Source organism: Lepus europaeus, chromosome 15, assembly GCF_033115175.1.
Source record: "Lepus europaeus isolate LE1 chromosome 15, mLepTim1.pri, whole genome shotgun sequence".
In the NCBI taxonomy this organism is placed as follows: Eukaryota; Metazoa; Chordata; class Mammalia; order Lagomorpha; family Leporidae; genus Lepus; species Lepus europaeus.
The window spans coordinates 27,698,213-27,726,171 of NC_084841.1; the positions used below are offsets into that span (position 1 = coordinate 27,698,213).

At 45.0% G+C, this 27,959-nt stretch overlaps 1 protein-coding gene and 2 long non-coding RNA genes across 3 annotated transcripts in view; 1 reads left to right on the plus strand and 2 right to left on the minus strand.

The window, feature by feature from the left end:
• Positions 1-1,453: 1,453 nt before the first annotated feature.
• Positions 1,454-25,711, plus strand: DNAJC21 (DnaJ heat shock protein family (Hsp40) member C21). The gene is made up of 12 exons (XM_062212515.1): positions 1,454-1,584; positions 8,026-8,119; positions 9,599-9,722; positions 10,699-10,821; positions 11,862-12,166; positions 14,074-14,225; positions 16,915-17,002; positions 18,769-18,927; positions 19,316-19,358; positions 23,466-23,638; positions 24,649-24,724; positions 25,204-25,711. Exons 1-12 carry the CDS (start codon positions 1,488-1,490, stop codon positions 25,369-25,371), a joined length of 1,602 nt encoding a protein of 533 aa, XP_062068499.1. The 5' UTR covers positions 1,454-1,487; the 3' UTR covers positions 25,372-25,711.
• LOC133774645 (uncharacterized) lies at positions 18,611-23,975 on the minus strand. The gene is made up of 3 exons (XR_009868107.1): positions 23,895-23,975; positions 21,632-21,775; positions 18,611-18,829 (listed from the first exon to the last, which is right to left on the minus strand). It is a non-coding gene; the product is annotated as an uncharacterized LOC133774645 (long non-coding RNA).
• LOC133774644 (uncharacterized) overlaps positions 24,734-27,959 on the minus strand; it is a 41,515-nt gene continuing 38,289 nt past the window's right edge. The window contains exon 6 of the long non-coding RNA XR_009868106.1: positions 24,734-24,880. This is a non-coding gene — a long non-coding RNA (uncharacterized LOC133774644). The remainder of the gene's footprint in view (positions 24,881-27,959) is intronic.

The window sequence follows — 27,959 nt, forward strand, 5'->3', positions numbered from 1 at the left end:
CTCAGACCATGTCCAGTGCTAATGCCAAAAGATTGAGACTAGAAAATGAAAGTTTTGAATGGTGACTGGTGACATTGCTGTGTGGAGAAACCTGGTGAGGCTTAGAGTTGGTCTTGATACTTGGGAATAAGGGATAAACAAATTGTTAAGTTTCAACAGATGTCAAACACCACTAACCCTTCTGTCCTTAACCATACGTAGTTGATACAGGTAACTCACATGTAGTGTGTGTGAATACTCCACATTACAGTGGAATGTATTAGTGTGTGGGTGCAATTTAAGGACAGTGAGATATGACACTTTATCAAATTGCAGCAGTTGTACAGGTCCTCCATACTGTAATACAATGTGATACATGTAGATCAGCCAGAAGCTACTGGTTAAATACTATTCCATAGCCACTTTCTCAATCCAAGCCAATTATGGAAAGGTAGGATTATTGACCAGAAGTACATTTAAAGAGGACTGGATGGATGGATACTCAACATTTTATCCTTGACAATAATAGTTAGGCTTTTGGTATGTTATTTGAAGAAATGTTTGCTTATCTTACTGTAATTTTCCATGTAGATCAGAGTACTAAGTGGCAGCTGAAGAGTTGAAAAGAGGTTAAAAATAAAAATTGGGTTCAGCCCAGCCAGAGTGCCACTGTCAGCTGAGGAGGGTCGGGCCCGTCACAGGGCTACTTGAGACTTGAGTTGCTGGCTCAGTAGTGAAGACGCCTCTTGGGAAGTCTGGGTGTCTGTCCGGTGTCAGAATGCCCAGGTTCGAGTCCTGGCTCCACTCCAGATTCCAGCTCCTACCCCATGTGCACCCTAGGGGTAGCAGGTGATAGCTCAAGCAGTTGGGTTCCTGCTTGCACGTGGGAGATCGGGATTGACATCCCCACTTGTGGGTTTGGCCAGGCCCAGCCCTGGATGTTGCTAACATTCGGGGAAATAACCAGTGGATGGAAGTTCTCTGTATCCTTTTCAAACAAATAAAAGGTAAACATTTGTAATTTATAATGTAATCAGAGCCCCTACAAGATATTTACCAGAACCTCTCATAGCAACCCTGTGTCGTCCCATCATCAGCCTTCAGATCAGCGGCCAAGTAGACGCTACTCAATCTGATAGCCGACTATGCCCCTCACAATGACACCTGACGGCCCCGCCTCCCTCCCGCGAGGCTCCGCCCCACCCCGCCGCGGCCCCGCCTCCCTCGCGCGCGGCCCTTCCGGGAGCAGATCCGCCCCGCCTCCCATGCGGAGCCGCCGCCGCCGGCACCGCCCCCTCCGCGCGCCCGCGTGCCGCAGCCCGCGTCGCCCGCCAGCGCCGCGCGCCTCCGCCGTCCCACGCCGCCGCCGCCGCCGCCGCGCTCGCTGGCCGGCCCGGTGCGGGCGCCGGGCTGCCGCCGGAGGAGAGGCCCGCCAGCGCCGCCGCCGCCCCTGCCCGGGCCCGGGTCTCGGCCCCGGCCCCGGCCCCGGCCCCCCGCCTGGCCCGGCGATGAAGTGTCACTACGAGGCGCTGGGGGTGCGGCGCGACGCCAGCGAGGAGGAGCTCAAGAAGGCCTATCGGAAGCTGGCCCTGAAATGGCACCCGGGTAGGTGCTGTCCCGCCACCGCCGCGGGCCCGCGACCCTTCTCACCCCTCTCCGGGGCGACCCCGGGGGCCCGGCCCGGCCCGGCGCCCCGCTCCCAGGCCCCTCCGGCTCCGCACGCCGCTCTCCCGCATGGCCGCCTGATGGGGACAGACGGGTGCCGGGTGCCGGCGACTTCACCTGCGCCCCCGCACACGCCCGGGCCGCGGGGCTCCGAGCTCAGGCTGGCCCCTGCCTCGCCCCTGGTGGGCCTCAGTCCTTGGGGCTCCCGGAACTTCATCCCGCAATCCCTGACTTGGGGCGCCTTTCTCAGCGAAATTAGCTAGTCAGGGGCCCTTACCCGGTTCTGGGCTCACTCTGATGGAGTGTCCGTGTGTTGATTTAGAACTACGCCGCCTCTGGTGGTTTTGTTTGGTCGTAACCCGGGCCTGTGTGGCATTCCAGCCCGGGAAACTACGGAGTTGAATCTCGGCCTTCTGGGGTTTATAATAAGGAGCGTGAGTAGTCGCGTGAATCCGTAAACACAGCTGGCAGGTGATCGCCTTGTAGGCATGCGAACTCTGAAATGCCAGGACAGGGACCTCGGAGCCGCGTTGGGCAACACGCCTTACATACAAGTGCAAATGAAACAGTGCAGCGTGGTGATGGATTGGTAGTTGGGTTAACAGAGCAACTAATAATTTCCCCGGGAATTATCCGTGTGTGAGCAGAGACTTGGAGTTACCTTGTCACAGAGGATCCCGGAGGAACAGAATTTGAAAATGGAAAGTATGGGGAAGAGCACAGTGGGGGCAGAAGACGGGCCAGGGACAGTTGGACCGAGGTGGTGGTTCTGGGAAGGTGGAGATGCGGGAGCGGGCAGAGGCGCAGCTGGGAAGGGGTGTTGATGGTTGCTGAAACAAGCAACAGGTGTGAGTCTGTTCTTAAAAGGAATGCTGACTACCAGCAGAAGCACTGAAAAATGGTATGAAAATCAGGTACTTTCCAAAAGTTCTTGGAAACTGTAATTAAAAGATGACTTTATTTTGGTTCAAATATTTTTTGAAATCCCTGCAGCTTTTCGACAGTGTGCGTTTCCCGTGGACTTTTTGAAGACTTCTCATATAGCGTAAGGGCAGAGGTAAATGGCCCAAGTACCGAAATGTTTATCACAGCAGGAAGTTAGACGATATTGTCAATGTTAATGTAACCCAAAAATAATATAGGAAAATATTGGTAGAGTAATGAAAGGTAACTGAGTTAGGAAATCAGAAAGAAGTTAGAGGGGGCCCAGCACTGTGGCATAGTGGGTAAAGCCCCCACCGGCAGTGCCAGCAACCCATATGGGCTTAACCTACACACTGTGTTGTGAGTGGCAGCTTAACTCATCGCATCACAAAGCTGACCCCAGCATATGTAATTTTGGTAACACTATTAAACATTTTTGACGAATAGTTTGAAATCACATTGTAGAGGGTCTTGAATGTTCCTGAGAGATTTGTTTTGCCACTAAAGGAGAGTCACGGCCGGTGTTATTAATAAGTCTTGGAGGATCCTGGGGAGGCAGCACAGTGCCTTGAAGAGGCCTGGAGACAGAAGTCAGTCCGCAGGGGACAGGTTGATACCCAGTCGAGGCTCAGGGTCAGGCTAGGGCAGAGACCTCATAGGGAGAGATGTTGACCAGGAGAAATTACCAGATTTGGTGATTAATTGGCAATCAGTGCATGAAAGACAGGATGAAGTATGAAGATGTTAGTAAAATGTCATTTAACTGCTCTGAAACCAAACCTATCAGGAACTGAGTGTGCATATATATCTTGTCTATCACTGTAATTAACAGCATCTCAAATATCTTTTGGTTTGAAAATGCCTCACTCAAAAAATGTTTAATTTTGTTCAATGTGCACTGCATCTTAATGTTTCTATGGTAAAGTTTGTTTAACTCAAATGGAAAAGCTGTCTTTATCATGGTATTAAAGAAAAAGTAATTACCTTGATTGAGGAACTGAGAATGATTTTCAGTAAGGTCAGTAATTCTGTCTAGTAAGATCTGTGTGATCTCAGGGCAGCTTTCAGTAATTCATCTGATCAAAGCGGGAAAGGTCCCCGTCTGAGGGCACCGTCTCTAGGAGACTTAGGAAGAGGGGCAGCTTCGGTCTGATGATGCAAGGGCTGTATGAAGGCAAGTACAAGGTGCTTAGGAGCAGGTGAACCCAGCCATGACTAGGTCTATGTGTCGGTGAGAGAAGGGAGAGCTGTCCAGGAAATTAGCTGCTGAAGAAGTGACATCTAGGAGGAGACCCCAAGGGGGAATACAGGTAGAGGGAGGCAGGAAGAGGCGAGCATGGCCCGGTCAACAGCGGCCACCTCGCTAGGGTACAGGGTCAGGACTTGGACCTAAAGGCATTGGAAACCACTGACGAATTGGAAGTAGGGGGGTGGTGGATTTGTGTTTTTCAAGTCTCTGGCTGTACTGGGCAGAATGGACAAGCAAGACTGGAGCTGGGGAGGCTGATGGTCAAGCAGCAATGATAGCACCTGGGATGACTGACCTAGAAGCCGGGGTTGAAAATTCTGAGCCAGGTGCCAGCATTTTCAGTGAGTCAGAGGGGCGTGGCTGGGAGATGTAGGCAGTGAGAAGGGGAGGAAGGTGGTATGACCTAAGGATCTGACTTACTCATGGGTGAGGGAAGGATCCATGTGGTCAGGCCAGCATGGAAGTGCTGTGGCAAGAGGAGCCGGGCAGGCCTGTAGGCAAGTGGTGTTTTCAGGGAGCCTGGCTTTAGGTCAGGGCTGAAAGACATGATCCATGAAATTTTCCAGGCACTGGAGAGAGCACAAGAGTGCGTGAGTGTGTCAAGAGAAAGGCACAGAGAATAATGTGAGGATGCCTCTTAAACTTTAATGACTGGGCTTGCAATACCTGTGGTTTTTGCAGTTGCTTAATAATGGGGATTTTTTTTTTTTATGGATGCTTTAAAGTAGGTGTGCATTTTCATTTTATTTGAAAGGCAGAGAGAGACAGACTGAGATGAATAGAAAGATTTTCTTTCCACTGGTTTACTCTCCAAATACCAGCAACAACCAGGGTCATGCCAGATCCAGGAGCCTAGAACTCAGTCTGGATCTCCTGTGTCGGTGGTAGGAACCCAGCTACTTGAACCGTCACCAGCTGCCTCCCTGGGCGTGCACTAGCACAGGAAGCTGGCATTTAAAGCGGAGCTGGGACTCAGACCCAGGGAGTCCAGTGTGGAGTGCAGGTGTTCCAAGCAGCGTCTTAATTGCTGTGCCAACTGCCCTCTCCTTTACTGCCTTTTTTTTTTTTTAATGAAAATTTATTATTTATTTGAAAAGTATAGTTAACAGAAGGGGTGAGACAGAGAGAGCTTTTATCCTCTGGTTCACTCCCCAAATGGCCACCATGACCAAGGCTGGGCCAGGCTGAAGCCAGGAACTCAGAACTCCATTCAGGTCTCTGATGTGGGTGCAGGGTACCAAGCACTCTGGCCACCTGCTGCTGGTTTCCTAGGTGCATTAGCTGGAAGTGGAGTAGCCAGGACATGAACCTGCCTTCTTATGAGATGCTAGCATTGCAGGCTCTGTCTTAACCTGCTGGGCCACGACACCAGTCCCTCATGACTGCTTTTAAACTTTTCTTTAAAAGATTTATTTGCTTATTTGAAAGAGTTAGGGAAGGAGAGTCAGAGATCTTTTACCTGCTGGTTCACTCCCCCAAATGGCCACAATGGCCAGGGCTCGGCCAGACCCAAGCCAGGAGCTTCATCTGGGTCTCCCTTGTGGGTACAAGGGCCCAAACACTTGGACCATCCTCCACTGCTTTCCCAAGCCCATCAGCAGGGAGCTGGATCAGAACTGGAGCAAAGGGACTTGAACAGATGCCCATATAGGTGTCATAGGCAGCAGCTTAAGCCGCTGTGCCACGGTGCCAGCCCCTGCTTTTGAGCTTATTATGCTCATACTTTAAGAACTCAGTTCAGCCTTATAGTCAGCTGGCTCAAGTGTATATGGAAGTGAAATACAAAGCCATATGATAGATGGAAACAGTGATTTAAGAAAGCAACTCTCGTAATTCTCAGAGGGCACATTGGTGAGTTTTGTCTTTGGGGGAGGAAAGCAGGGTGTGAAAGGAAGCAGTATTCTAAAATGAGTTACTGATTACAAGGAAAAAAGACCCCTACCCACCAGTCCCTTTTTTGTTTTATGTAGGCAAATTCCATTGCTGACATTCTGGGGCATTTAATTTGTGACTGTCCCTTTCATCTGACAAGTTTGTTTTTTTTTTTCCATTTTAATTAATTAATTTGAAAGATTGATCTTCCATCTACTGGTTCACTCCTCAAAGGCCCACAACAGCCTAGGCTGGGCTGGACAGAAGCCAGGAGCTCAGAGGGTGTCAGGGCCCAAGTACCTGTGCTGCCTCACCTGGTGTACATTAGCAGGAAGCTAGAATGGAAAGCAGAGCTGAAACTTGATCCCAGGCACTTCAGTATGGGATGCAGGTATCCCAGTGCCTTAACCACTGCATCCATCCTTTGTGTCTGGAGAACAGTCTCTTTCCTGGGGTACTTCACCCAGTAGACTTATGTGTATCTCACTGGCTAATATCTCACTGTTTGCCTGATAACCCCCAATTCAAGGAATTCTGGAGAAGTGAATTTTTGAACTGGATTCTTTGCCACTGTTAACAAAATCAGTTTTGTTTGCAAGAGGAGAGACTTTGGCTAGTAGTGTCTGCTACAGAGTGATAATGTAAGTGTACAATGATTACACTGGGGTGTTGTGTGTCTGGTACCAGGAAGCTGGCTGTCACCCTGAGGCAGAGATGCTTGCTGAGTTCCAGGGTTAAGGAAGCACAGTTATAGAATGAACAGTCAGTGCATGTCTTTTTAACCTTACAAGATTCATTTTGATAAACTCTGATAAGAAAAAGACATTGTGCCGGCGCCGCGGCTCACTAGGCTAATCCTCCGCCTTGCGGCGCCGGCACACCGGGTTCTAGTCCCAGTCGGGGCACCGATCCTGTCCCAGTGCCCCTCTTCCAGGCCAGCTCTCTGCTGTGGCCCGGGAGTGCAGTGGAGGATGGGCCAAGTGCTTGGGCCCTGCACCCCATGGGAGACCAGGATAAACACCTGGCTCCTGCCATCGGATCAGCGCGGTGCGCCGGCCGCAGCGCACCTACCGCGGCGGCCATTGGAGGGTGGACCAACGGCAAAAAGGAAGACCTTTCTCTCTGTCTCTCTCTCTCACTGTCCACTCTGCCTGTCAAAAAAAAAAAAAGAAAAAGACATTGTGAGCACTAAATATCCTAGCACCAAATAAATCTTTTTTAAAAAAACATTTATTTTTATTTATTTGAAAGGCAAAGTTCCAGAGAGAGAGAGGGAAAAACAGAGATCTTCCATTTTCTGGTTCACTCCCCAAATGGTTGCAGCAGCCAGGGCTGAGCTGGACTGGCCTGGAGCCAGGAGCCAGGAGCTTCTTTTAGGTCTTCCACCTGGGTGGCAGGACCCCAGGCACTTAGGCCATCCTCTGATGCTTTCCCAGGGGCATTAGCAAGCAGGGAGCTGGATTGGAAGTGGAGCAGCTGAGACTTAAACCTGTGCCCATATGGGATGGCGGCGCTGCAGGCTGTGGCTTAACCCACCACACCACAACACCAGCCCCTAAATGAGTCTTTCTATAACTGATTTGAGTCTTTATTTTGCTTCTGTTAAAAGTAAAATGTATGGAGGCCAGTATTGTGGTATAGCAGCCGTGTGGCCATTTGGGGGGCACACTAGCAATTGGAAGATCTCTTTCTTTCTGTGTCTCTCCTCCTCTCGCTGTAACTCTGCCTTTCAAGTAAATAAATCTTTAGAAAATAAATATATAAAATGTGTGCTACTCAGGGTTTTCCATTTGTGAGTATCCAGATTGAGTGTTCAGTTATATACCAAAGTTTAGGGAAAAGCCTGAAATTTCTACTTAGATAGATGCTTTTTTTTTTGGACAGGCAGAGTGGATAGTGAGAGACAGACAGAGAGAAAGGTCTTCCTTTTTGCCATTGGTTCACCCTCCAATGGCCCCTGAGACCGGCGCATCTCGCTGATCCAAAGCCAGGAGCCAGGTGCACCCATGCGGGTGCAGGGCCCAAGGACTTGGGCCATCCTCCACTGCCTTCCCGAGCCATAGCAGAGAGCTGGCCTGGAAGAGGGGCAACCGGGATAGAATCCGGCACCCCAACTGGGACTAGAACCCGGTGTGCTGGCGCTGCAAGGCGGAGGATTAGCCTGTTAAGCCACGGCGCCGGCCAAATAGATGCTTTTAACAGGTCTTGATTATCAGCTGTCACCTTGGCTCTCTGTTTTTCGATGTTTTACATACTCTTCGTCTATTTATAGATCTCATTTAGATTCTGTCCTGTGCATCTTTGATGACTAAATTTCTGTGCCTTGACTTTAACAGATAAAAACCTGGATAATGCCGCAGAAGCAGCTGAACAATTCAAATTAATCCAAGCAGCATATGATGTGTTGAGTGACCCTCAGGAAAGAGCATGGTGAGCATCTCGCCTTCCCATTGCAGTTTGTTTTGTTGGAAGGGATCATCAATACAGCCCTGGTGTTTTGTTTATATTTTGAATTTAATATCTAAATGGTTTGTGGTATGTTCGAGGCATCTGTCACCTATTCATTATATAAAATGCAGTCTTTAGAGAGGAGGGAACCTTAGAGGTGATTGTACCAACCGTATGGTTTTATAGATACTGGAACACAGTTTGGTAGATTGAGCAGTGATGTTAAAGGGGGTACCTTTGGTGAATGACACATTTACTGATATTAAACAGGATAATGTTGACTTGTTCTTAAAAATCAGCTACAGTAGTTCAATGTAAAAATTGCATATTTTTCCATAGAACTACTTTATGTGAAAAATTTGGATTGAGTTTCTGTGTTTTTGACAAATACTTGTACTGATGATGATCTGATAAATTATTACTATTTCTAAATAAAAAGGTTCTATGTTTGAAGACATTCTAAGTTTTCAGATTCTCAGCTAACTTCTTGCTGCAAAAAAATAGATTTTAAGTCCTGACATAACTACGCATGATCCTGTAGGTGGGTGCATAGTGCGCTACTGCACAAGTTCTCTGTGTTGAACGGTATACAGCACAGTGGCTGTCAAGAGAGAAAGGGTGTGAAGACAGTTCTCATAGGATGATCTTTACTAGGAACATAAGGGGAGAGGACCCTCAACTTTTCTGTACCCAGGGAGTTCCAGGTCTAGCTTTAGAATTGCTTTTGCCTTCCTCTCAGAACTTCGAAATTCAGTGTAGCCTCTTCTCTAGGTGGTTTTCTTGTCCCAAGGAATCTCTGGTCTTTTTATTTAAAGCTTCTGCTTAGTATCTCCTGTTACCTAGAGACAGTACCATGTAGTGCTAGGGCCTGGTCTTTCCAGTGTAAGAGATCTGGTTTTGAATTCTGGCCTTAACTCTTTACTGGCTTTATGATCATGAAAACAAATGATTTGATGTTGCTGAGTTTCAACTTCCTGCTACATCAAACAGGGGTAATAACTATGTTTACAGCAGTATTATGAGGAATCCTTATGTGTGTGGCAAGCTTCTGCATCAAGCTTACATAAACATGAGATGAGTCTTATTCTGGTGCACGTTGGTAAGTTCCCAGATCACTAGTGGATAGTCAGTCTGTGGACCAGACTCTGTCCACTACTTTCCTCTTAACGCTTCCTGTGACAACACAGCTACCTTTCTGGGAGAGTCTTGAAGTTCCTGCCTTTCTAAATCCCCCTGTTCCTAGGGCTATTATTGTGTCACATGTTGACTGTTGCAAGTGTAGTTTTAATCAGAAGTTCCCTGAAAGATTATTAAGTCTCTTCATGTTGATGTTTCTTTAAAATTTCTTGTTGTTGATTTGAAACATTGAAATGTGCATTATTCTGGCTGTTTCAGAGTAAGGAGTCCTTTTGAATTGTTAGAGCCTCACTGATTATGCTAATCTTTCATTTTATTTTTTAGGTATGATAATCACAGAGAGGCCCTACTTAAAGGTGGGCTTGATGGAGAATATCAAGACGACAGCTTAGATTTGCTTCACTATTTCACTGTTACCTGTTATTCTGGTTATGGAGATGATGAAAAGGTAAGATAAGGGGACTCACTCTTGATTGCTGATCAAGAACTTGAGGATGGGCCGGTGCCGTGGCTCACTTGGCTAATCCTCCGCCTGCGGCGCCGGCACCCCGGGTTCTAGTCCTGGTTGCTCCCTTTCCAGTCCAGCTCTCTGCTGTGACCCGGGAGGGCAGCAAGTGCTTGGGTCCCTGCACCCACATGGGAGACCGGGAGGAAGCACCTGGCTCCTGGCTTCGGATCGGCGCAGCGCCGGCTGTAGCGGCCATTGGAGGAGTGAACCAACGGAAGGAAGACCTTTCTCTCTGTCTCTCTCTCTCACTGTCTAACTCTGCCTGTCCCCCCGCCCCCCCCCCAAAAAAAAACAACTTGAGGAAGACTTAAATACAAAGAGAATTCTTGAAATTATTCTATAATAGAAGTGAAGCAATGTTCATTTTGAAAACTAAAAATACAAGGGCCGGCGCCCTTGAGCCGTGGCTCAACAGGCTAATCCTCCACCTTGCAGCGCCGGCACACCGGGTTCTAGTCCCGGTTAGGGCGCTGGATTCTGTCCTGGTTGCTCTTCTTCCAAGCCATCTCTCTGCTGTGGCCCGGGAGTGCAGTGGAGGATGGCCCAAGTCCTTGGGCCCTGCACCCCATGGGAGACCAGGATAAGCACCTGGCTCCTGCCTTCAGATCAGCGCGGTGCTGAACCAATGGCAAAGGAAGACCTTTCTCTCTGTCGTTCTCTCTCTCACACTGTCCGCTCTGCCTGTCCCAAAAAAAAAAAAAAAAAAAAGAAAGAAAGAAAATTAAAAATACATTGCCTTAATTTTTTAGCTGTCAGTATAAAAACCACCAGTTGATACCTAAATGCACTTTCAGTGACAGCTTGGTCCTAGAATTCTTCAGCATTATAGTTTTTTTTCACTGTACAATTTAAATCTTAACTCTGTGATTGTGCAATAAAGTATTAAAATAGAATGCATACTTCTGATTTTACTTAGGGCTTTTACGCAGTGTATCGCAATGTTTTTGAAATGATTGCAAAGGAAGAAATGGAATCGGTGTTAGAGGAGGATGCTGAGGATTTCCCGACTTTTGGAGACTCCCAGAGTGACTATGATACGGTAAAAGGAGGATACATTACATTTTATGGTGTTCATCACTGTGTCTTTTTCCTATTATTTAAAAAAAAAGTTGCAAGGCAGTTGTTTGTAGTGGTTAAGCTGTTGTCTAAGGTGCCTGTATCCACATCAGAGTGCCCACGTTGGAGTCCTGGCTCCCATTCCTGATTCTAGCTCTCTGCTAATGCAGACCCTGGGAGGCAGCAGGTGATGCCTCAAGGAATTGGTTCCTGCCATCCACGTGGGAGACTTGGCTTGAGCTCCTGGCTTCAGTCCCCACCTCTCCACCCCCAGTCTTTGCAACCATCTGGGGAGTGAACCTTCAGGTGGGAGCTCACTTTCTCTGTCTCTTTCTGCCTCCCAGATAAATAGATTAATTAAAGAAAAGTACTATTTCTCCATCCTGTCCCATCATCCCTCGTCTTCTCCTCCTTCCAAAAGGAACATTCACCTCCCTTGTAGCCTCCCACTCCTTACTTTTCCTGTTTATTGGCCATGGTTCCAACCTGTGGTTAGTAATAATCTTTTCTCACTAAATCTGTTTTGAAGAATAATGTATTCTGGGAAGTCTGAGTAGGGCTGTCTTCTCCCGTTGATGAAAGGAATGCTATCTGTGTGGAAAGTCAGCTGGAAGGTGTTTTGCATTACTCACTTTTGCTACCTTGCCAAAAAATATTAAAAAGAGGGGTGGGCATTTAAATGCCTCAGTGGTTAATACACCACTAGAGAAACTTGAATCCTGTATCAGAGTGCCTCGGTTCAAGTCTAGGCTCCACCTCTGATTCTAGCTTCTTGTTTAGTGTACCTTGGGAGGCAGCAAATGGTGGCTCAACTAGTTGGGGCCCTGCCACTCACATGGGAGACCTGGATTGAGTTATTGGCTCCTAGCTTCTGCCTGGCCCAGCCGCAGCCCCAGCTATTACGGGTATTTAGAGTGAACCAGAGGATGGGAGCTGTCTGTCTTATCAATAATTAAATGCATACACACATGCATGCATACATAGAAATAAAAAGCTAGCATTTGACCTGTCTTCTGTTGCCAGGTAGTCCATCCTTTCTACGCTTACTGGCAGAGTTTCTGCACGCAAAAGAATTTTGCTTGGAAAGAGGAATATGATACGCGACAAGCTTCAAACCGCTGGGAAAAACGAGCTATGGAAAAAGAAAACAAAAAGATCCGGGACAAAGCAAGGAAAGAGAAGAATGAACTTGTCCGGCAGCTGGTAGCTTTCATTCGCAAAAGAGATAAAAGAGTACAGGCACATCGAAAACTTGTGGAGGAGCAGAACGCAGAGAAGGCCAGGAAGGCTGAGCAGATGAGGCGGCAGCAGAAGCTCAAGCAGGCGAAGTATGAGCCGTGGGTGCGTGGGGAGACTGGCGCCATCCCAAGGTGTCAGTGGGTGGGGAGATGTGGCGCCATCCCAAGGTGTCAGTGGGTGGGGAGACGCGGCACCATCCTAAGGTGTCAGTGGGTGGGGAGACGCGGCGCCATCCCAAGGTGTCGTTGGGTGGTCCTCTCCGTGCGGGTGGGGAGACCGGCGCCATCCCAAGGTGTCGTTGGGTGGTCCTCTCCGTGCGGGTGGGGAGACCGGCGCCATCCCAAGGTGTCGTTGGGTGGTCCTCTCCGTGCGGGTGGGGAGACCGGCGCCATCCCAAGGTGTCGTTGGGTGGTCCTCTCCGTGCGTGTGGGGAGACGCAGCGCCATCCCAAGGTGTCAGTGGGTGGGGAGACGCGGCGCCATCCCAAGGTGTCGTTGGGTGGTCCTCTCCGTGCGGGTGGTGCGGGTGGGGAGACTTGGTGCCATCCCAAGGTGTCCTTGGGTGGTCCTCTCAGTGTAGGTGGGGAGACATGGTGCCATCTGCCATCCCAAAGGTGTACTGTGTCGACTTCTGTCATCCTGGCATCAGAATCCTTTTGTTTTTTGATTTTTTTTTAATCAAGATATTGGAAAATTTTTTTGAGTTGGATATTTTCCTTCAAAGGACTTCTATACTTGAGCTCCTTTATAGATTCTATGAAATTAAATAAAAACTGTTAGGGGAATTATTGCCTTGTTTAAAATGTTTTCATTCCCTTTTTAAAATTTTTTTAATTTGTTTGAGACAGATGGCTATAGCTTCTATCTGCTGGGTCACTTCCCAGATGTCTGCCAGCAATCAGGGCTGAGTCAAGCTGAAGCCAAGAACTTGGAACTCAGTCCAGGTCACCCACATGGGTGACAAGGACCTACGTACTTGAGCTATAACCCACTGCTGCTTAGGATGTATATTAGCAGCAGCTGGAATTGGAAATGGAATCAGGACTCAAACCTGGGCTCTCTAATGTGGGACACGTGTGTCCTAAGAGTCTTGTGCCAAATGCCTCTCCCATTCCACAATTTTGTGTTTTTTTTTTTTTTTTTTTTTTTTTTTAGGAAAGGAGACAGATGGACATAAATCCCAGAGCCAGGAATCAGACCCAAGAAGTCTGATACTAGAGCTCCTCTTTTTTTTTTTTTTTAAATGTTATTTATTTGAGAGGCAGAGTATAGACAGAGAGAGAATCAGAGAGAAAGGTTGTTCACTTCCCAAATGGCTACAACAGCTGGAGCTGGGCCTATCCGGAGCCAGGATCTTCTTCCGGGTCTCCCACACAGCTGTAGAGGCCCAAGCAATTGGGCCATCTTCTGCTGCTTTCCCAGGCCATTAGCAGGGAACTAGATGGGAAGAGGAGCATCTGGGACACAAACTGGTGCCCACATGGGATTCTGGTGCCTCAGGCGGAGACTTAGCCTATTTTGCCACAGCAGCAGCCCTGTAGAGCCCCTGCTTTTAACCACCGTGAGACACTATCTCTTTGTTGGAATACTCTGGTACATTCAGCTCATTTACTCAGTTCATTCATTTTGCTGTTGAGTTTCTGCAGAAGCATTGTTTCCAGAGCATTAGCACTATAGCATTCTTTCAAAAAAATGTTCACTTATTAAAAATTTACCTACCCTACCCCTCATCTTTTAAAAATTGGGACTTGACACCTAGGACCTAAAACTCACCTGAAGACTTTTAATATGTCACCAAGAGTTTCAAAACCTATTATCTAGTAGAGCAATTAAAATCAGCCACATAGTGAGTGACAGGTTTAAGTGTCTTTGCCCCAGTTCCAAGCCCAGGTTTTAACCTTGTAAGCATGGACAGTCTGTCGCCAGGGGGTGGATGTTAAGCCTGAAAAGTAAGTAAAAACCCCACAGAGAGCCTTGACTGTGCTTTGTGCATCTAGACTGGCAGAGCAGTACAGGGAGCAGAGCTGGATGACCATGGCCAATTTGGAGAAGGAGCTCCAGGAGATGGAGGCACGGTATGAGAAGGAGTTTGGAGACGGATCAGATGAAAATGAAGTGGAGGAGCGTGAACCAAAGGACGGACAAGATGGTAATGTTCTCCATTCATTAAGAAACTTTAGAAAATAAATAGTGTGGTGCAACCAGATGGGTGCTCAGAAGCCAACAGGTGCCATTCACGAGGCCCAGGTAAGACATCAGGGACTGAGAGGCAAGTGACAGGTGGAATACAGCTGGCTTCAGCCATTTGTTGTCGGAAACATGCCAAAGTGAGTGACATCTGGATTTCTTAGCAGTTTTTTTTTTAAAGATTTATTTTGTTGATTTGAAAAAGTTAGAGAGTTAGAGACAAGTAGAGAGAGAGGTCTTCCATCTGCTGGTTCACTCCCCAAATGGCTGCAATGGCTGGAGCTGCACCTATCTGAAGCCAGGAGCTTCTTCTGGGTCTCATGGGTCCAGGGGCCCAAGCACTTGGGCCATATTCCATTGCTTTCCCAGGCACATTAGCAGGGAGCTGGATTGGAAGAGGAGCAGCCGGGACGTGAACTGTGCCCGTATGGGATGCTGGTGCTGCAGGCCAGGGCTTTAATCCACTGCGCCACTGCACCTGCCCCAAAAGATTATTTATTTATTTGAAAAGCAGAGGTAGAGATCTTCATCATGATTCACTTCCCAAATGGCCACAAGGGCCAGAGCTGGAACAGGCTGAAGCCAGGAGCCTGGAGGTGGCTCCAGGTCTCCCATGTGGGTGGCAGGGGCCCAAACACTTGGGCCATCTTCTGCCACTTTCCTAGGCACATTAGCGGGAGCTGGATTGGAAGTGGAGTAGCCGGGTCTTGAAACAGCACCCATATGGGAAGCTGGTGTTGCAAGCAGAGGTTTAACCCACTACACCACAATGCCAACCCCATCTCCAGATTTTTAATGGAGCAAAGAACTAGAATTGAAAACCATGTAGTTTGGTCCAAAGGTAGTCTGCTGAAGTAATCTCAGATACTTTGGTTAACAAACCCTTCTGATCGTGTAGTAAGTGATTTGTGCTTCTGGCCGCGTATCTAATGGAGTATAGGCAGGCATATTGACAGGTTTGACCTGACTGGTCCTTAAAAATGCAGTTAAGTAGAAGGTCAAATTTAATAGCAACTGTATCCACAAAAACTGACGTAGTGTAGGAGCTTGCATGTTATGTCTTAAGCTCTTCCTCTGGTTTCTCACTTGGCAGAGGGGCTCCTGATGTGGGCTGAAATATGAGTGCACAGGCACGTGACCACCTTAAAAGGAGAGGCAAAGGCACAGTTGAGAATGCCTGCATGCTTCATTCTCTCCAGTCTCTAGCTACTCCATAAGGAGAAATCACCTAACAATTACCAGTTTTACCTTATAAGCAAATGTATTTTCAGACTAATAGCCTAATTGATAAAGTAACAAATTGTTTTGTTCAAAATGATTATAAAATGAAACATCTTGCTAATGAATATGAGGTGGCATTTATATAGTTTTACTGTTTATAAGGTACTTTCACTTCAAGATTTTGCTTGAATCTCACACAATATCGTCCCTTAAATGTAGGTTTTTTTATGCATGGAATTGTTTCCATTTTACCAGTGAGAAAACTAGGACCCTGAGAAGCTCTGGGGAATTCCTGAGACTATATGACCATTTTCAAATCCAGATTTTGATGTCAAATCCAGTGTTTATTATCTATTCAATTAAAGATTTCATGTACATGAAATATTAAGTGTACACAATTGGAAAACAATACTAGATACTAAATGTTAGAGCTAGATAGAATATATTTTGGGCATATGATTTCAATGAAAATGTTCTTTAAAATAATATTGTCGGGCCAGCACTGTGGCATAGCTGGTAAAGCTGCTGCCTGCAATGCTGGCATCCCATATGGACACTGGTTCGAGTCCCTGCTGCTCCACTTGTGATCCAGCTCTCTGCTATTGCCTGGGAAAGCAGAAGATGGCTCAAGTCCTTGGGTCCCTGCACCCACGTAGGAGACCCAGAAGAAGCTCCTGGCTTCGGATCAGTGCGGCTCTGGCCGTTGTGGCCAACTGGGGAGTGAACCAGCAGATGCAAGGCTGTGTAACTCTTTCAAATAAATCTTAAAAAAATATTGTGATAATAAGAACCAAAAAGTAGAATATGGACCAGTTCCTTGGAATCTTTATTGATCCTATAATGAATCGCAAATGGCAACCAACTTATTTTTATATAGAATTGTGCAAAGGTTTCAGTTGAGTTTTTAGTGGCTTAGTTTTTTGTGGGCTATGTAGGTACTAACTACTTTCTTGTAATAAAGTCTTCAGAAAAAAGGTCCATAGGATGGTAAGCTGCTTTTTGTTCAATGGCAGAATATTAAGAGTTAAGCTTATCTCAGCATTGAAGCTTAGATAATAGTTGCAAGATGTGAACTGTGAAAATCTTTGTCAGAAAAACGTCATAAGAATAAAGGGCATTTGATTTTCTAAACTTAGCTTATAACCAGACTTTGAGAATCTTTTGAATCTTCTAAGTGGATGTATGTAATGAACTTGAAAGATAAAGTGGTTTATTCAGAAGCCTTTCCTTATAATCCGGTGCTGCTGTTAAATGGCCAACTCGGATCCTAACATCTGTGGGTTTTTTGTAAAGAAATACACCGATTTTTGTTTTTAATTTGCATGCAGCTTTAGGCCCCTACTGCGGAGATGTCCTCTGTTAGGACATCTGGTGAAGCAGGATTTGCATCTGGTGAAGCAGGATTCCTAACGTGGTCTCCCCTCTTCCAGGCAGAGAGAGTGAGGAGGCCGAGGACGCGGAGCTTTATGACGACCTCTACTGCCCGGCCTGTGACAAGTCCTTCAAGACAGAAAAGGCGTAAGCTGGATCACCTTTGTCTGCAGACAAAGTGTAACACTTTGAATATTTAGAAAGAAGGGTAGTTGATCACTCCTTAACGTGTCCTCTTGGGGGTGGTTCCTGCCCTGCAGGGGAGGGAGACGTTCTGTACCAGCCACACAGAGGCTGTCCCCAGAGAGAAATGTTACTTGCGTTGGCAAAGAAAGCAGAGTGACACAGGCAAGGAGGCGAGACCACATCCAGTCATCCCTGTCCCCTGCAGGCTGCTGTTGACAGCTGAGGAACTTTAAGCTTGTATTTGCTGAAGTGGAAGCACTTTTTCTAATGCAAACAATACCAGGGAGAAGACTTACAAACGGTGCCATTATAAAGGAGAGGGGCAGACCATGTGAGAGAACCAGTAGAATAAGCCCTGGGAAAAAGGGAAACTGAGGAAGTCAGGGGAGGCACAGCAGCATCAGAGCTGTTCCAGAGGTACTTGAATGAGAAACAAGCAAGAAAATGAAGTGTAGCACTGAAGGGGGGTTTAAACATTTTTATTTGGAAATAATACCTAAGGAGAAGTAGCAAAACAGAATAGAGCCCACCTGATTTCCTGTGGCTAACATTTTGCACCATGTGCCCTCTGGTTCTCTATACACACATGTTTTTCCTGAATAATTGGAAAGTTACATATACAACATTTCTTTACCTCCTAATACTTCACTATATAGTTCTTAAAAATAAGGATATTCCTTACATAACCACAATACCACTATCAACATGAGGAAATTAACAGCAGTGAGAGAACGCTTGTATCTAACTTGCTGCCCATACTTGTTTTGTCAGCTGTTCCTTTAATATTCTATGTAGCTTTCTAGACTACAGAATCCAGTCTAGGACTGTGTATTCATTTGTTTTAGTCTGTCTTTGATGCTGTTTACATTTTATAAATGCTGCCCGTTTTTTGTAGAATATTTCTCATTGGGATTTTCTCATGAAGTCTTCTGTCCATCATTGGTGGTGATGATTTTGATTAGTGTTTTTCCCTTGAAGCTGATTTTCACTTGCTGCATGTCTCTTGAGAGGATTTGGTTAGCATCTGTATGGCTTTATTTAGCTTGTAGCGATCTTTATAGTGATGGTTACTAAATGGTGTTTTTTTTTTTTTCCCCCAGCCTCAGGTGTGAGCCAGTCTTTCTCAGTGCCTTATGTTACTGCCCTTTTCATGTTCCCTCGCATTATTCCAGATTTAGCTAGTGAGAGTTCCTTCAGGCCAGCTGTTATGTCCTGGTGACATGTCCTCATTGTTTTTCTGATCACTTACTTTCTGACAGTTTCTCCCAGGGACCTTGGCGTGAGGGAGAATTTTAGTGAGCAGGGAAAGTAGCACTCTGAACTAGAATTCCATATTTCTGAACAGCTGCAGTCAAGTAGATAATGATACCAGTTTCCTACCTCCTGGTTAATCTATCCACTTCCTGTGAGATGCCCTTTAGTTACTCATAGACTGAAGTAGACATTGAAAACAATAGATAATCCCTCCCCCCACAAAAAAAGGAAGAAGTATGTACAGAGAAAGGGGTGAGTGCTAGATACAGGAAGAAAGAGGGTGGTCATGAGACACACACCCTGCCCCAGCTACTTTAATGCCTGGGAAGTCTTGATAGCCTTCTGTTTGTCTGTATCCATCTTTAAGTTAACTGGAAAAAAGTAAATTTCTGCTGGGTTGGAGCCATCCAGCACGAGCTGGGCATGTGTGAAGGAGTGCCTGTGCAGCTGCTCACGTGAGGTTGTTCTTTCAGCATGAAGAATCACGAGAAGTCGAAGAAGCACCGAGAGATGGTTGCCTTGTTAAAACAGCAGCTGGAAGAGGAGGAAGAGAATTTTTCAGGACTTCAAACAGATGAAAATCTATTGAATGCCGATTCTGAGGAAGAAATGGAAGATGCACCAAAAGAAAAGTACTTCTAAATATTATATATATATGACTTAATGAACTTTTCACATAACTGCTGTTTATTCCAAGAGAGTTGGTCTGTTATGCTAATACTTTCTGTATCCTTTCTGGTTAGTGGAACTCTGGCATATCACACTAGATACTGACATGGCAGCAAATACAAATTTTACAGAATGCATTACATCTATATAAAAAGCAGTTTTACACTTTTGCAGTTTGTAGGCAGATTATTCTTCACTGAACTAAGGTTGTTAGTCTCTAGCAATAGGAGAATTCCTTTTCTGTTGAGTGCTTTTTACTTCCCTCTCTGTCTAGTGTGTTTCAGTATCAATCACTTAGTAAACCTCCACACAGCCAAGTGTTTTAACATTTTGATTTCTGTTTGCTCTTAGGCTTTCTAAAAAACAGAAGAAAAAGAAACAGAAACCAGCACAGGTATGTTGTCAACGTTTTATTAACATTGAACACCAACCCTAAAGCTGGAATGCTCTTGGTTTATTCTGTATGGCTATAGAAAAGAGAAGGCCTTTCACTCCATGATTTTGTTGATAAAAAGCTGAAAAGGAAAATGTTTTCAATACCTTTTACTCTTCCTTCTATGTTTGTAACTGACATATTGTCAGTGTGTTTAAAAATTGTGTGTGTAGTGGTGGATGTTTGGCCTCGTGGTTAAAGTTGCTGGTTGGGATGCCTGAGTCCCAGTTCTGTAGGTGATGGCTCAACTAATTGAGTACCCGCCAACCATCTGGGAAACCTGGATTGAATTCTTTCTTGGGCTTGGTCCATCCCTTACCATGTGGGAATTTGGGGATTGACCATCTCGAGTCAAATTCCCCTGGTATGAGTGACCATATTTAAAAAAAAAAAAAATCTAGATACATCTGATAACAAGGCTTTTCAGTCAAGACAACATTTAAATTCTGGAAGATTGGTCATTCATTGTATCTCTTATTTATCCCACCAGTAGTATAAATGACTTTGTGTAAAAGAAACTTTTGGTTACAAACTTGTAATAGTTATTCTTGAAAAAATATTTCAGCTATTTAAAGACTTACTTATTTGAAAGGCAGAATTAGAGGGAGATTCAGATCTTCCATTTGCTGATCTACTCCCCAAAAGGCTGCAGGGGCTAGGGCTAGGCCAAAGCCAAGAACGCCATCCAGGTCTCCTATGTGTGTGTCAGAGGCCTAGGTACATTAATAGGGAGCTGGGTTGGAAGTGGAGCAGGTAGGACTTGAACCGGTACCCAGATGGGATGCTGGTGTTGTAGGCAGTGGCTTAAGCTGCTGTGCCATGATGCCAGCCCCAAAATATTTTGCTTCTGGGCTCCCAGTTCAGTCTTTATCTTAAGGATTCTTTTTAAATAAATGGTGTTAGATGTCTCTGAACCTATAAAGACAAAGTGAGTTTGTCTGTTTTACTAAGACTATTTGGTGGTTCCAAGGAGAATGGAACTGATTTTTGTGCCATTTTAATGTGATCTAGTTATGTTTTTACAAAATCAGATATCACATGAATGTTTCATGAATCTTTTCACTATTAGAATTATGCCTTGGAACATCTTTGCTTCAGTTACAAAACATAGCAAGTTGTATGTTCCTTTTGTAAATTTGCTGGTGCCATCACCCCTCCCAGGATCCTGTGAACACTGATTTAGGACATTTTGGCTTTGCTTGGTGTGTCTGTACCACTAGAAAATGCAGAGAGTTACACTTTGCCTCTTACCTTGATTCATGGAGTACAGGCTCTATTGATTACAATAAAAACATAAAGCATTTTCATCAATGAAAAAGATACTAATAAGCGCCCTCTCCGTTTTTTCCTGACAAAGCTATATTTCTTTATAGCACTTCTTGTTTCCAATTTTTAGGTAGCAATTTTCCTGATATTTTCTAATCCCCTCGTGAAGGGGAAGTCAGTGTGGAGACATGAGCAGCTGGAGGCAAGGGCAGGCGTTGTGGCACAGCAGGTTAAGCCTGCGTGTGGCTTGGGAAATCTGCATCCCACTTGCTCTGCTTCTGATCCACTTTCCTGCTAATGCATCCCGGGAGGCCGCAGGTGATGACTGAAGTGATGGGTCCCTGCCACCCATATATGGAACCCTGATGAAGTTCTGGCTTTAGCGTGGCCCAGCCTGGCTGTTGTGGACATTTGGGGAGTGAACCAGAAAATGAAAGATCTCTCTTAGCTTTTCAAATAGATGAAGGCAGTAAATACTGCGATTCTTAAAATTTCAGATTGGGGAAGTTTTCTGTATGGATGGTCAAAAAAATTACACAAGCCACTGAAGATTATAAAAGAACACCTAGTACTTTATTGGGCTGGGCCAAGGATCTGGGTACTCAATCAAAATCCCCCACTTGAGTGGTAGGGACTTAACAAGGAGCCATCACTGCTGTTTCTCAGGGTCTGCTTTAGCAGTACACTGGAAGCGGAAGTGCAGCTGGGACTGAAACCCAGGTACCCTGATACAGGATGTGGGCATCCCTGTCAGCAACTTGACCACTACACCAAACAGCTCCCCTTGCTTGCACCCAGTAAATTCCTTAATGATCTAGGGAACCACATTCTCTCTGAGAGAGAAGGGAGATACAGATGGAGGGGTAGGAGGAGTGGTGGTGTGCTGGATGGGCATTGTCAAAAAGCTGTGAGAGTGTTAGCAGTGCCAATTATGAGTACCTTGCGGAGGCGTCCTGCTGTGCACGTACCTGGGTTTCTTAAGATCCCTTTCCCAGGAAAATGCTTGAGAAATGGTGGATTCCAGGCTGAGACCAAGATGATGAAAGGTCAGCCGAGAGCATCCTGTGCTAAAAATAAAAACTAAGAAGTGCTAAGAAGCCAGCTTGCAGGACCTGCCAATTGGAGAAAATTTGAGTTAGTGAAAGGAATAACGGTCCTAAGTTTTCATACACTGATTTTGTTAAAGGAAGTGGGAAAACTTCCTTGTAGAAGACTAAGAGTTAATACAAATGTGAATGGCACAAATAAAGGGGGGAAAAATCCCTGTTCTGTTACCACTAATGTACTACAGGTTTGGGAAGGTCATCGATCAATGCCACACCCATCAAGAGATGAGTATTGTAGGAAAGTCGTAATCTGCAGACTACCTTTTTAAAGATTATTTCTTTGAGAGGTAGAGTTACAGAGGGAAGGAGGGAGAGAAAGGTCTTCCATTGCTTGTTCACTCCCCAAATGGCCACAACAGGCAGAGCTGAGCCAGGAGCTTCTTCTCATGGGTGCAGGGGCCCAAGCACTTGGGCCACCTTCCACTGCTTTCCTAGGCCATAATGAGAGCCGGACCAGAAGAGGAACAGCCAGACTCAAACTGGTGCCCACAGGGGGTGCTGGTGCCACATGCAGAGGCTTAGCGTGCTATGCCACAAAGCCGGCCCCTGTAAATTACTCATTAACTAAAAAAGGAGAAGGGCCTTTTCTGTAGAGAAATTAACCAAGTCATCACTTATTCACTGGGAAATGGGACAAACTGACTCAGCATTATTATTACAAATGTTTAATCTGAATCTAATGATTAGCAAATGAAGCCAAATTATGGGCTGTTCTACAATCAATCAAATTTTCAATATCATGGGAGAAAATATGCAACAGTTGGAATTTTTGAGTTCCCATATTGGGTTACAGAAAAGGACATAGTTGGTAAACTTGAATGTGGACTGTGTAACAGATAATACCACTGTGAAGTGCTTGAGTGTTGTGGATATGAGGGAGAATGTTTTAGACCTTAAAAAAATACATGGCGAAGACTCAGGAGAGAGAACACAAATGTGGCAAAAATGAGTCAAAACAGTTACCCTTAGTGAAGTTCTATGCATCAGGCATCTTTCATAAAACTGCCTGTTCATAGTTGATTTTGTAAAAATAATAGTTGCTTATTGCCAATCATTTGGAAAGTATAGAAAAGTATAAATATCGGGGGCCAACATTGTGGTATAGTGGGTAAAGCTGCTACCTGGTATACCAGCATCCCCTGTGGGCACTGGTTCTCCACTTAGACAATCCTGCTCCCTGCTGATGGCCTGGGAAAAACAGCAGAAGATGGCCCGAGTGCTTAGGCCCCTGTCACCCATGTGGGAGATCTGAAAGCAGCTTCTAGCTTCAGCCTGGTCATTGCAGCCATCTGGGAAGAGAACCAGTGGATAGATGATCTCTCCTGTAACTCTGGCTTTCAAATAAGTATAAATATATCCTTATTTCTGCTGATAGAGATTAGTTCATGTTGTATTAGATTGTGATTGGATTGTATGTATAATTTTCTGTCTTGCACTTTTGCTAATATGTTGTACTTTTCCTTCATATATTCAGCCATTACTTATCATTTGGACTATTTTCAGTTTTCCCTAATTTAATCTCTAATGAGCATCTGTTTTTAACTTACCTGTTCCTCTGTTTTATTCCCTGAAGATATTCTCCTACTAGAGTATGTGAGAGATTACCATTGCTTATTATAGCTACTTGGCAACCTCATGTAAGAAGCCACTATTATGACATGCCATGTATCTTATAATGCATGTGTGTTTTACCTAGAATTATGATGACAATTTCAATGAAAATGGAACTGGAGAAGTAGTAACAATTGATCCAGAAGATGGTAACTTAAATCAAGACAGTGCCAAAGAATTGGGAGATAGCCCGCAAGAAAATGTCAGTGTTGTGGAGACTATCAAACCATGTGATGATCCAAAAAATGAACCTAAAAAGTAAGCCAAAGTTGCTTATTAGTTTGCAATTACTGAATATTGATAGTAAGGATAATGTTTCACATGTTCCTATGACTGACCAAGTTAGGTATATGTGTACATATCTGTATACATCTGTATCCCCGTGCACACAGATGAGGTGTGTCGGAAAGAGAATGCTGGAGGAATATGCTCGGAGACGTTGCGGGAACATGGGCAAAATCAGAAAGCAGTCCATTTGATTGTGTTGTTTCCCTTTTCCTGCTGCGGTTCTTACCTTGTCCTGATCCTGAATCCTTGACACTCAGGACAGACCGGCTCCTGCTGAGTCTCATTCTCCATCACATACTCCTGCAGCGTCACTCATCAAGTTCCATCATGGTGACTGTCTTCCACCCTGTTAGTACTGAGGGCAGCAGCTTTGAGAGGCCACAGTGGAGGGCTAGAGTGGTCTCCCTCCGGAAGATAGTCCTGTCTCCTCCCTACTCTTATGTGACTTTCTTGTCTTTATTCTCCTCTGTTCCTCTAAAATAGGGAACCATTTCTTATTCCTTGAGGAGAGATCCAAATAATAAGCAGCCTGGGTTCCTGTTACAGGACCTTGGAAGAGTTCAAGCGCAGGCAGAGTTGAAATACCCCACACTGGAGCAGCAGTAAGGGGACAGCGGCGGGCATGGAATTTGGGTACAGCAGTGTGTATAAGGCCAATAGTAGGGCTCTTGCTATAGAATAAGGCAGGCAGTGGGGCAGGCATTTGGCACAGCAGTTAAACCCGTATCTCATATGGGAGGGCCTGGTTCAAGTCCCAGCTACCCCGCTTCTGCACTCTGAACATTTATATATTGAATAAATAACTTTAGAGACCAAACTACAAATCAAATTAAGGGATATATGAGATGTGAAGTTTAATTAAAATAGCCCTTAAAATTAGTGAATTGTCCTTTGAAGTTCATCTCTTTGAAGGGGTTCTTGGGAGCCAGATGACAACTAAAATAGGTACCTTTTTGGATTATGCTGAATTTATTTTACAGTGTTCCTAAACCCAAAGGGAAGAAAACCAAAGACACGAAAAAATCTGTCAGAGTACCTGCTGAGCCCCCGACTGTGGTAGGTCAAAACTGTGTGACGTCTCCTCAGTGGGCCGTGTTGTTTGCGCAATGACCGCGTATGGAGTGAGCCCTTCTCCATAGACTCTGCAGACCTGGCTCCTTCAGCAGTTTTGTTTGACAGATGCAGAATTTATCTACGTGCTGCTTTTGTTTCCTTTAAAGTAAAAAGAAGCAAGCACATTGGAAATATTAGTCTGTACTAGCATAGTTACTAATATTGTTTTCCATTACTTGGCAATCTAAAGCTATGGTGATATGAATTACCTGTGTCAGGTTCTGCACAGGGAAGCACAAACTGTCCCCTGTGGTGTGCACCACTGACGTGGGTGGGCTTTAACTTCCAAGAACATCTGCCTTTGTTGCCCCCGTTTTGTTAAAACATCAGGGAATAGCAACATAAACAGTGTTTTATCTTGGTACTAACAGTATTCTCGATAACACTTGGCTTTTGTCTGAATTTTTTTTTTCCTTTCTCAGAGTGATGTTGTTATTAGCTGTACAACCTGCCACAGTGAATTTCCATCCCGAAATAAACTCTTTGACCATCTGAAGGCCACAGGTCATGCAAGAGCACCTTCATCATCATCATCTTTAAACAGTGTAACGAGCAGTCGAAGCAAGAAAGAGAAACGTAAAAACAGATAGAAAGTCTGGCAACACCTTTTTTCTTTTTGGCTGTCTCTAGATTTTTGAAACCAAAAACTGAACTGAAATCATCTAAAGAGTTAAAATCTCAGTGATCTGCAATATATTGCATTGTGGAAGATTATTTTTTATCTTGTAAAAAACATTTTTTGTTTAATATATATTTTTTAAACATTTCACTAGTGATTGAATTATACTTTTGCCATCTGGATTGACTTGAATGTCTCAAGACAGGTAAATATTGTAAAGTGTGTATTGATTTCTGTTGGTTTGTGTGAACAGAAATGTACAGGGAGAATTAAATTATTTTAACACATAAAAATGCCCCTTTCTGCTGTATTTTGTGAGTTTCATATTTTTAATAACTTTTGTATTTTATTCATAATTTGTCAGGTCTCTTAAAAATATTATAGATTTTTTTCTACCTGACCTCATGACTCCAATTCTGATTTTAAAATCATTTTTTAGGGTTGAGATTGTGGTATAGCAGGTAAAGCTGCTGCCCGCCATGCCAGCATCCCATATGGGTGCTGGTTCATGTCCCAGCTGCTCCATTTCTGATCCTGCTAATGTCCTGGGAAAAGCAACAGAAGATGGCCAAGTGCTGGGGCCGTTACTACCCACATGGGAGACCTGGACGAATCTCCTGGCCTTATTTTATTTTTAAAGGTTTACTTATTTGAAATTCAGAGTTACAGAAAGAGAGAGACAAAAATCTTTCATCCACTGGTTCACTCCCCAGATAGCTGCAGCAGCCAGGACTGGGCCATTCCATAGCCAGAAGCTTCATCTCGGTCTCCATGTTGGTGCAGGAGCCCAGACGCTTGGACCATCCTTCACTGCTCTGCCCGGGCTGTTAGCAGGGAGGTGGATTGGAAGTGGAGAGCTGGGCCATGAGCCAGTGCCTATTTGGGATGCTGGTGTTAGCTTTACCTGCTTCTCAACAATGCCAGCCCCCAGTGTATTTCTAAATAACTGATTATTGACTACTGTAGGTCTTTTTCTCAAGGACAATGATAGCTCGTTAATTGTACATAGATGCTTGTATTCCAAGAGTAGTATTGCTTCAGGGTTTCACTGTGTTGATTTAGTATTTTACTGGTAATTAGCAACAAGAGCTATTTGAATTGTGGAGTAGGAAGCAAATCACTTTACATGGCACTTCCTCCCCAGGCCTGGTGACAGCTATAAAGGATGGTAGAGCAAGGTAGCAGATGGCTTAGAATTTCTGCTGACTAATGAGCGATGTTTCCTTCTTTGGGTTGCTCAGAAGTTTTTGGTTCTGTTTTTTCCATCATTCAGTATTTTTTTCTTTTCCTTCTTTATTTCTTGTCATCACGGAGGGCAGAGAATGAGCCACAGACATCCCTTAGGCCTCCTTTAGTCTCCCTCATTCTGACCATAAGATAGCACTGACTGGAGTTGTCACTTTTATGCAGATTGACAAAAATCAACCATAATTTTCAAGGGATTTCCTTCAGTTGTGACTAAAATGAACTCTCATTTCTCATCCTGAATGTTGAGAAACAATCATTGCAGAACCTAATTTTTCTCACCTCTAACACTGTTCTTAGCATAATATTGTCTCCATCATATGGGTTCAGATTGAAGTTCAAAATAGTCTATATGAAAGTCCTTTTTAAACCAAAATGGCATTATATAAAATATTATTGGGTTTAAATCTTTTCCATTTAAATATTTGCAGACAGAAATATGCATTTTAAACCAACTGCAGTAAGTTTTATAAGAATATGCTTTCTAGGCCGGCGCCGTGGCTTAACAGGCTAATCCTCCGCCTTGCGGCGCCGGCACACCAGGTTCTAGTCCTGGTCGGGGCGCCGGATTCTATTCCGGTCGCCCCTCTTCCAGGCCAGCTCTCTGCTATGGCCCGGGAAGGCAGTGGAGGATGGCCCAAGTCCTTGGGCCCTGCACCCGCATGGGAGACCAGGAGAAGCACCTGGCTCCTGGCTTTGGATCAGCGAGATGTGCCGGCCGCAGCGGCCATTGGAGGGTGAACCAACGGCAAAAAGGAAGACCTTTCTCTCTGTCTCTCTCACTATCCACTCAGCCTGTCAAAAAAAAAAAAATAGCATATATATATATATATATATATATATGCTTTCTAAATTTGCTTCTGAAGAGGAAAATGGGAACATACCCCATTTTATGTCAGGGCAAAATAGCAGTGTGGGTGAATCACCGACATTCCATTTCATTTGAGGCACAGTACACGGCACACACTTTACAACAGTCTCATTAAGGTCAGTAGTAACTGTCTTGATTGCAGTTAGCTCAGCTGTGGAGATATGTAGAGTGAGGTTTCTGGAGGGAAAGGATTAGAGGAAATCTTTCTATAATTCAGTCGATACCCAACTTGGCAGTTCTCTGTAAAGCCCATTTAGAGTTTCCCTGTTTCAAAATGGAAGCAATATGCTTAACCACAGCCATTTTCCTGATTTCTGACTTTGGTCACAAAAGTTGTTAAACAGATGAGTTGGTAGAAGTTTAGTCACAGTAGAGTTCATGTCCATTTGATTGCTGCTGAAGCAATATTGGTACTTTGCTATTATAAGAATACTTAAAGGAGG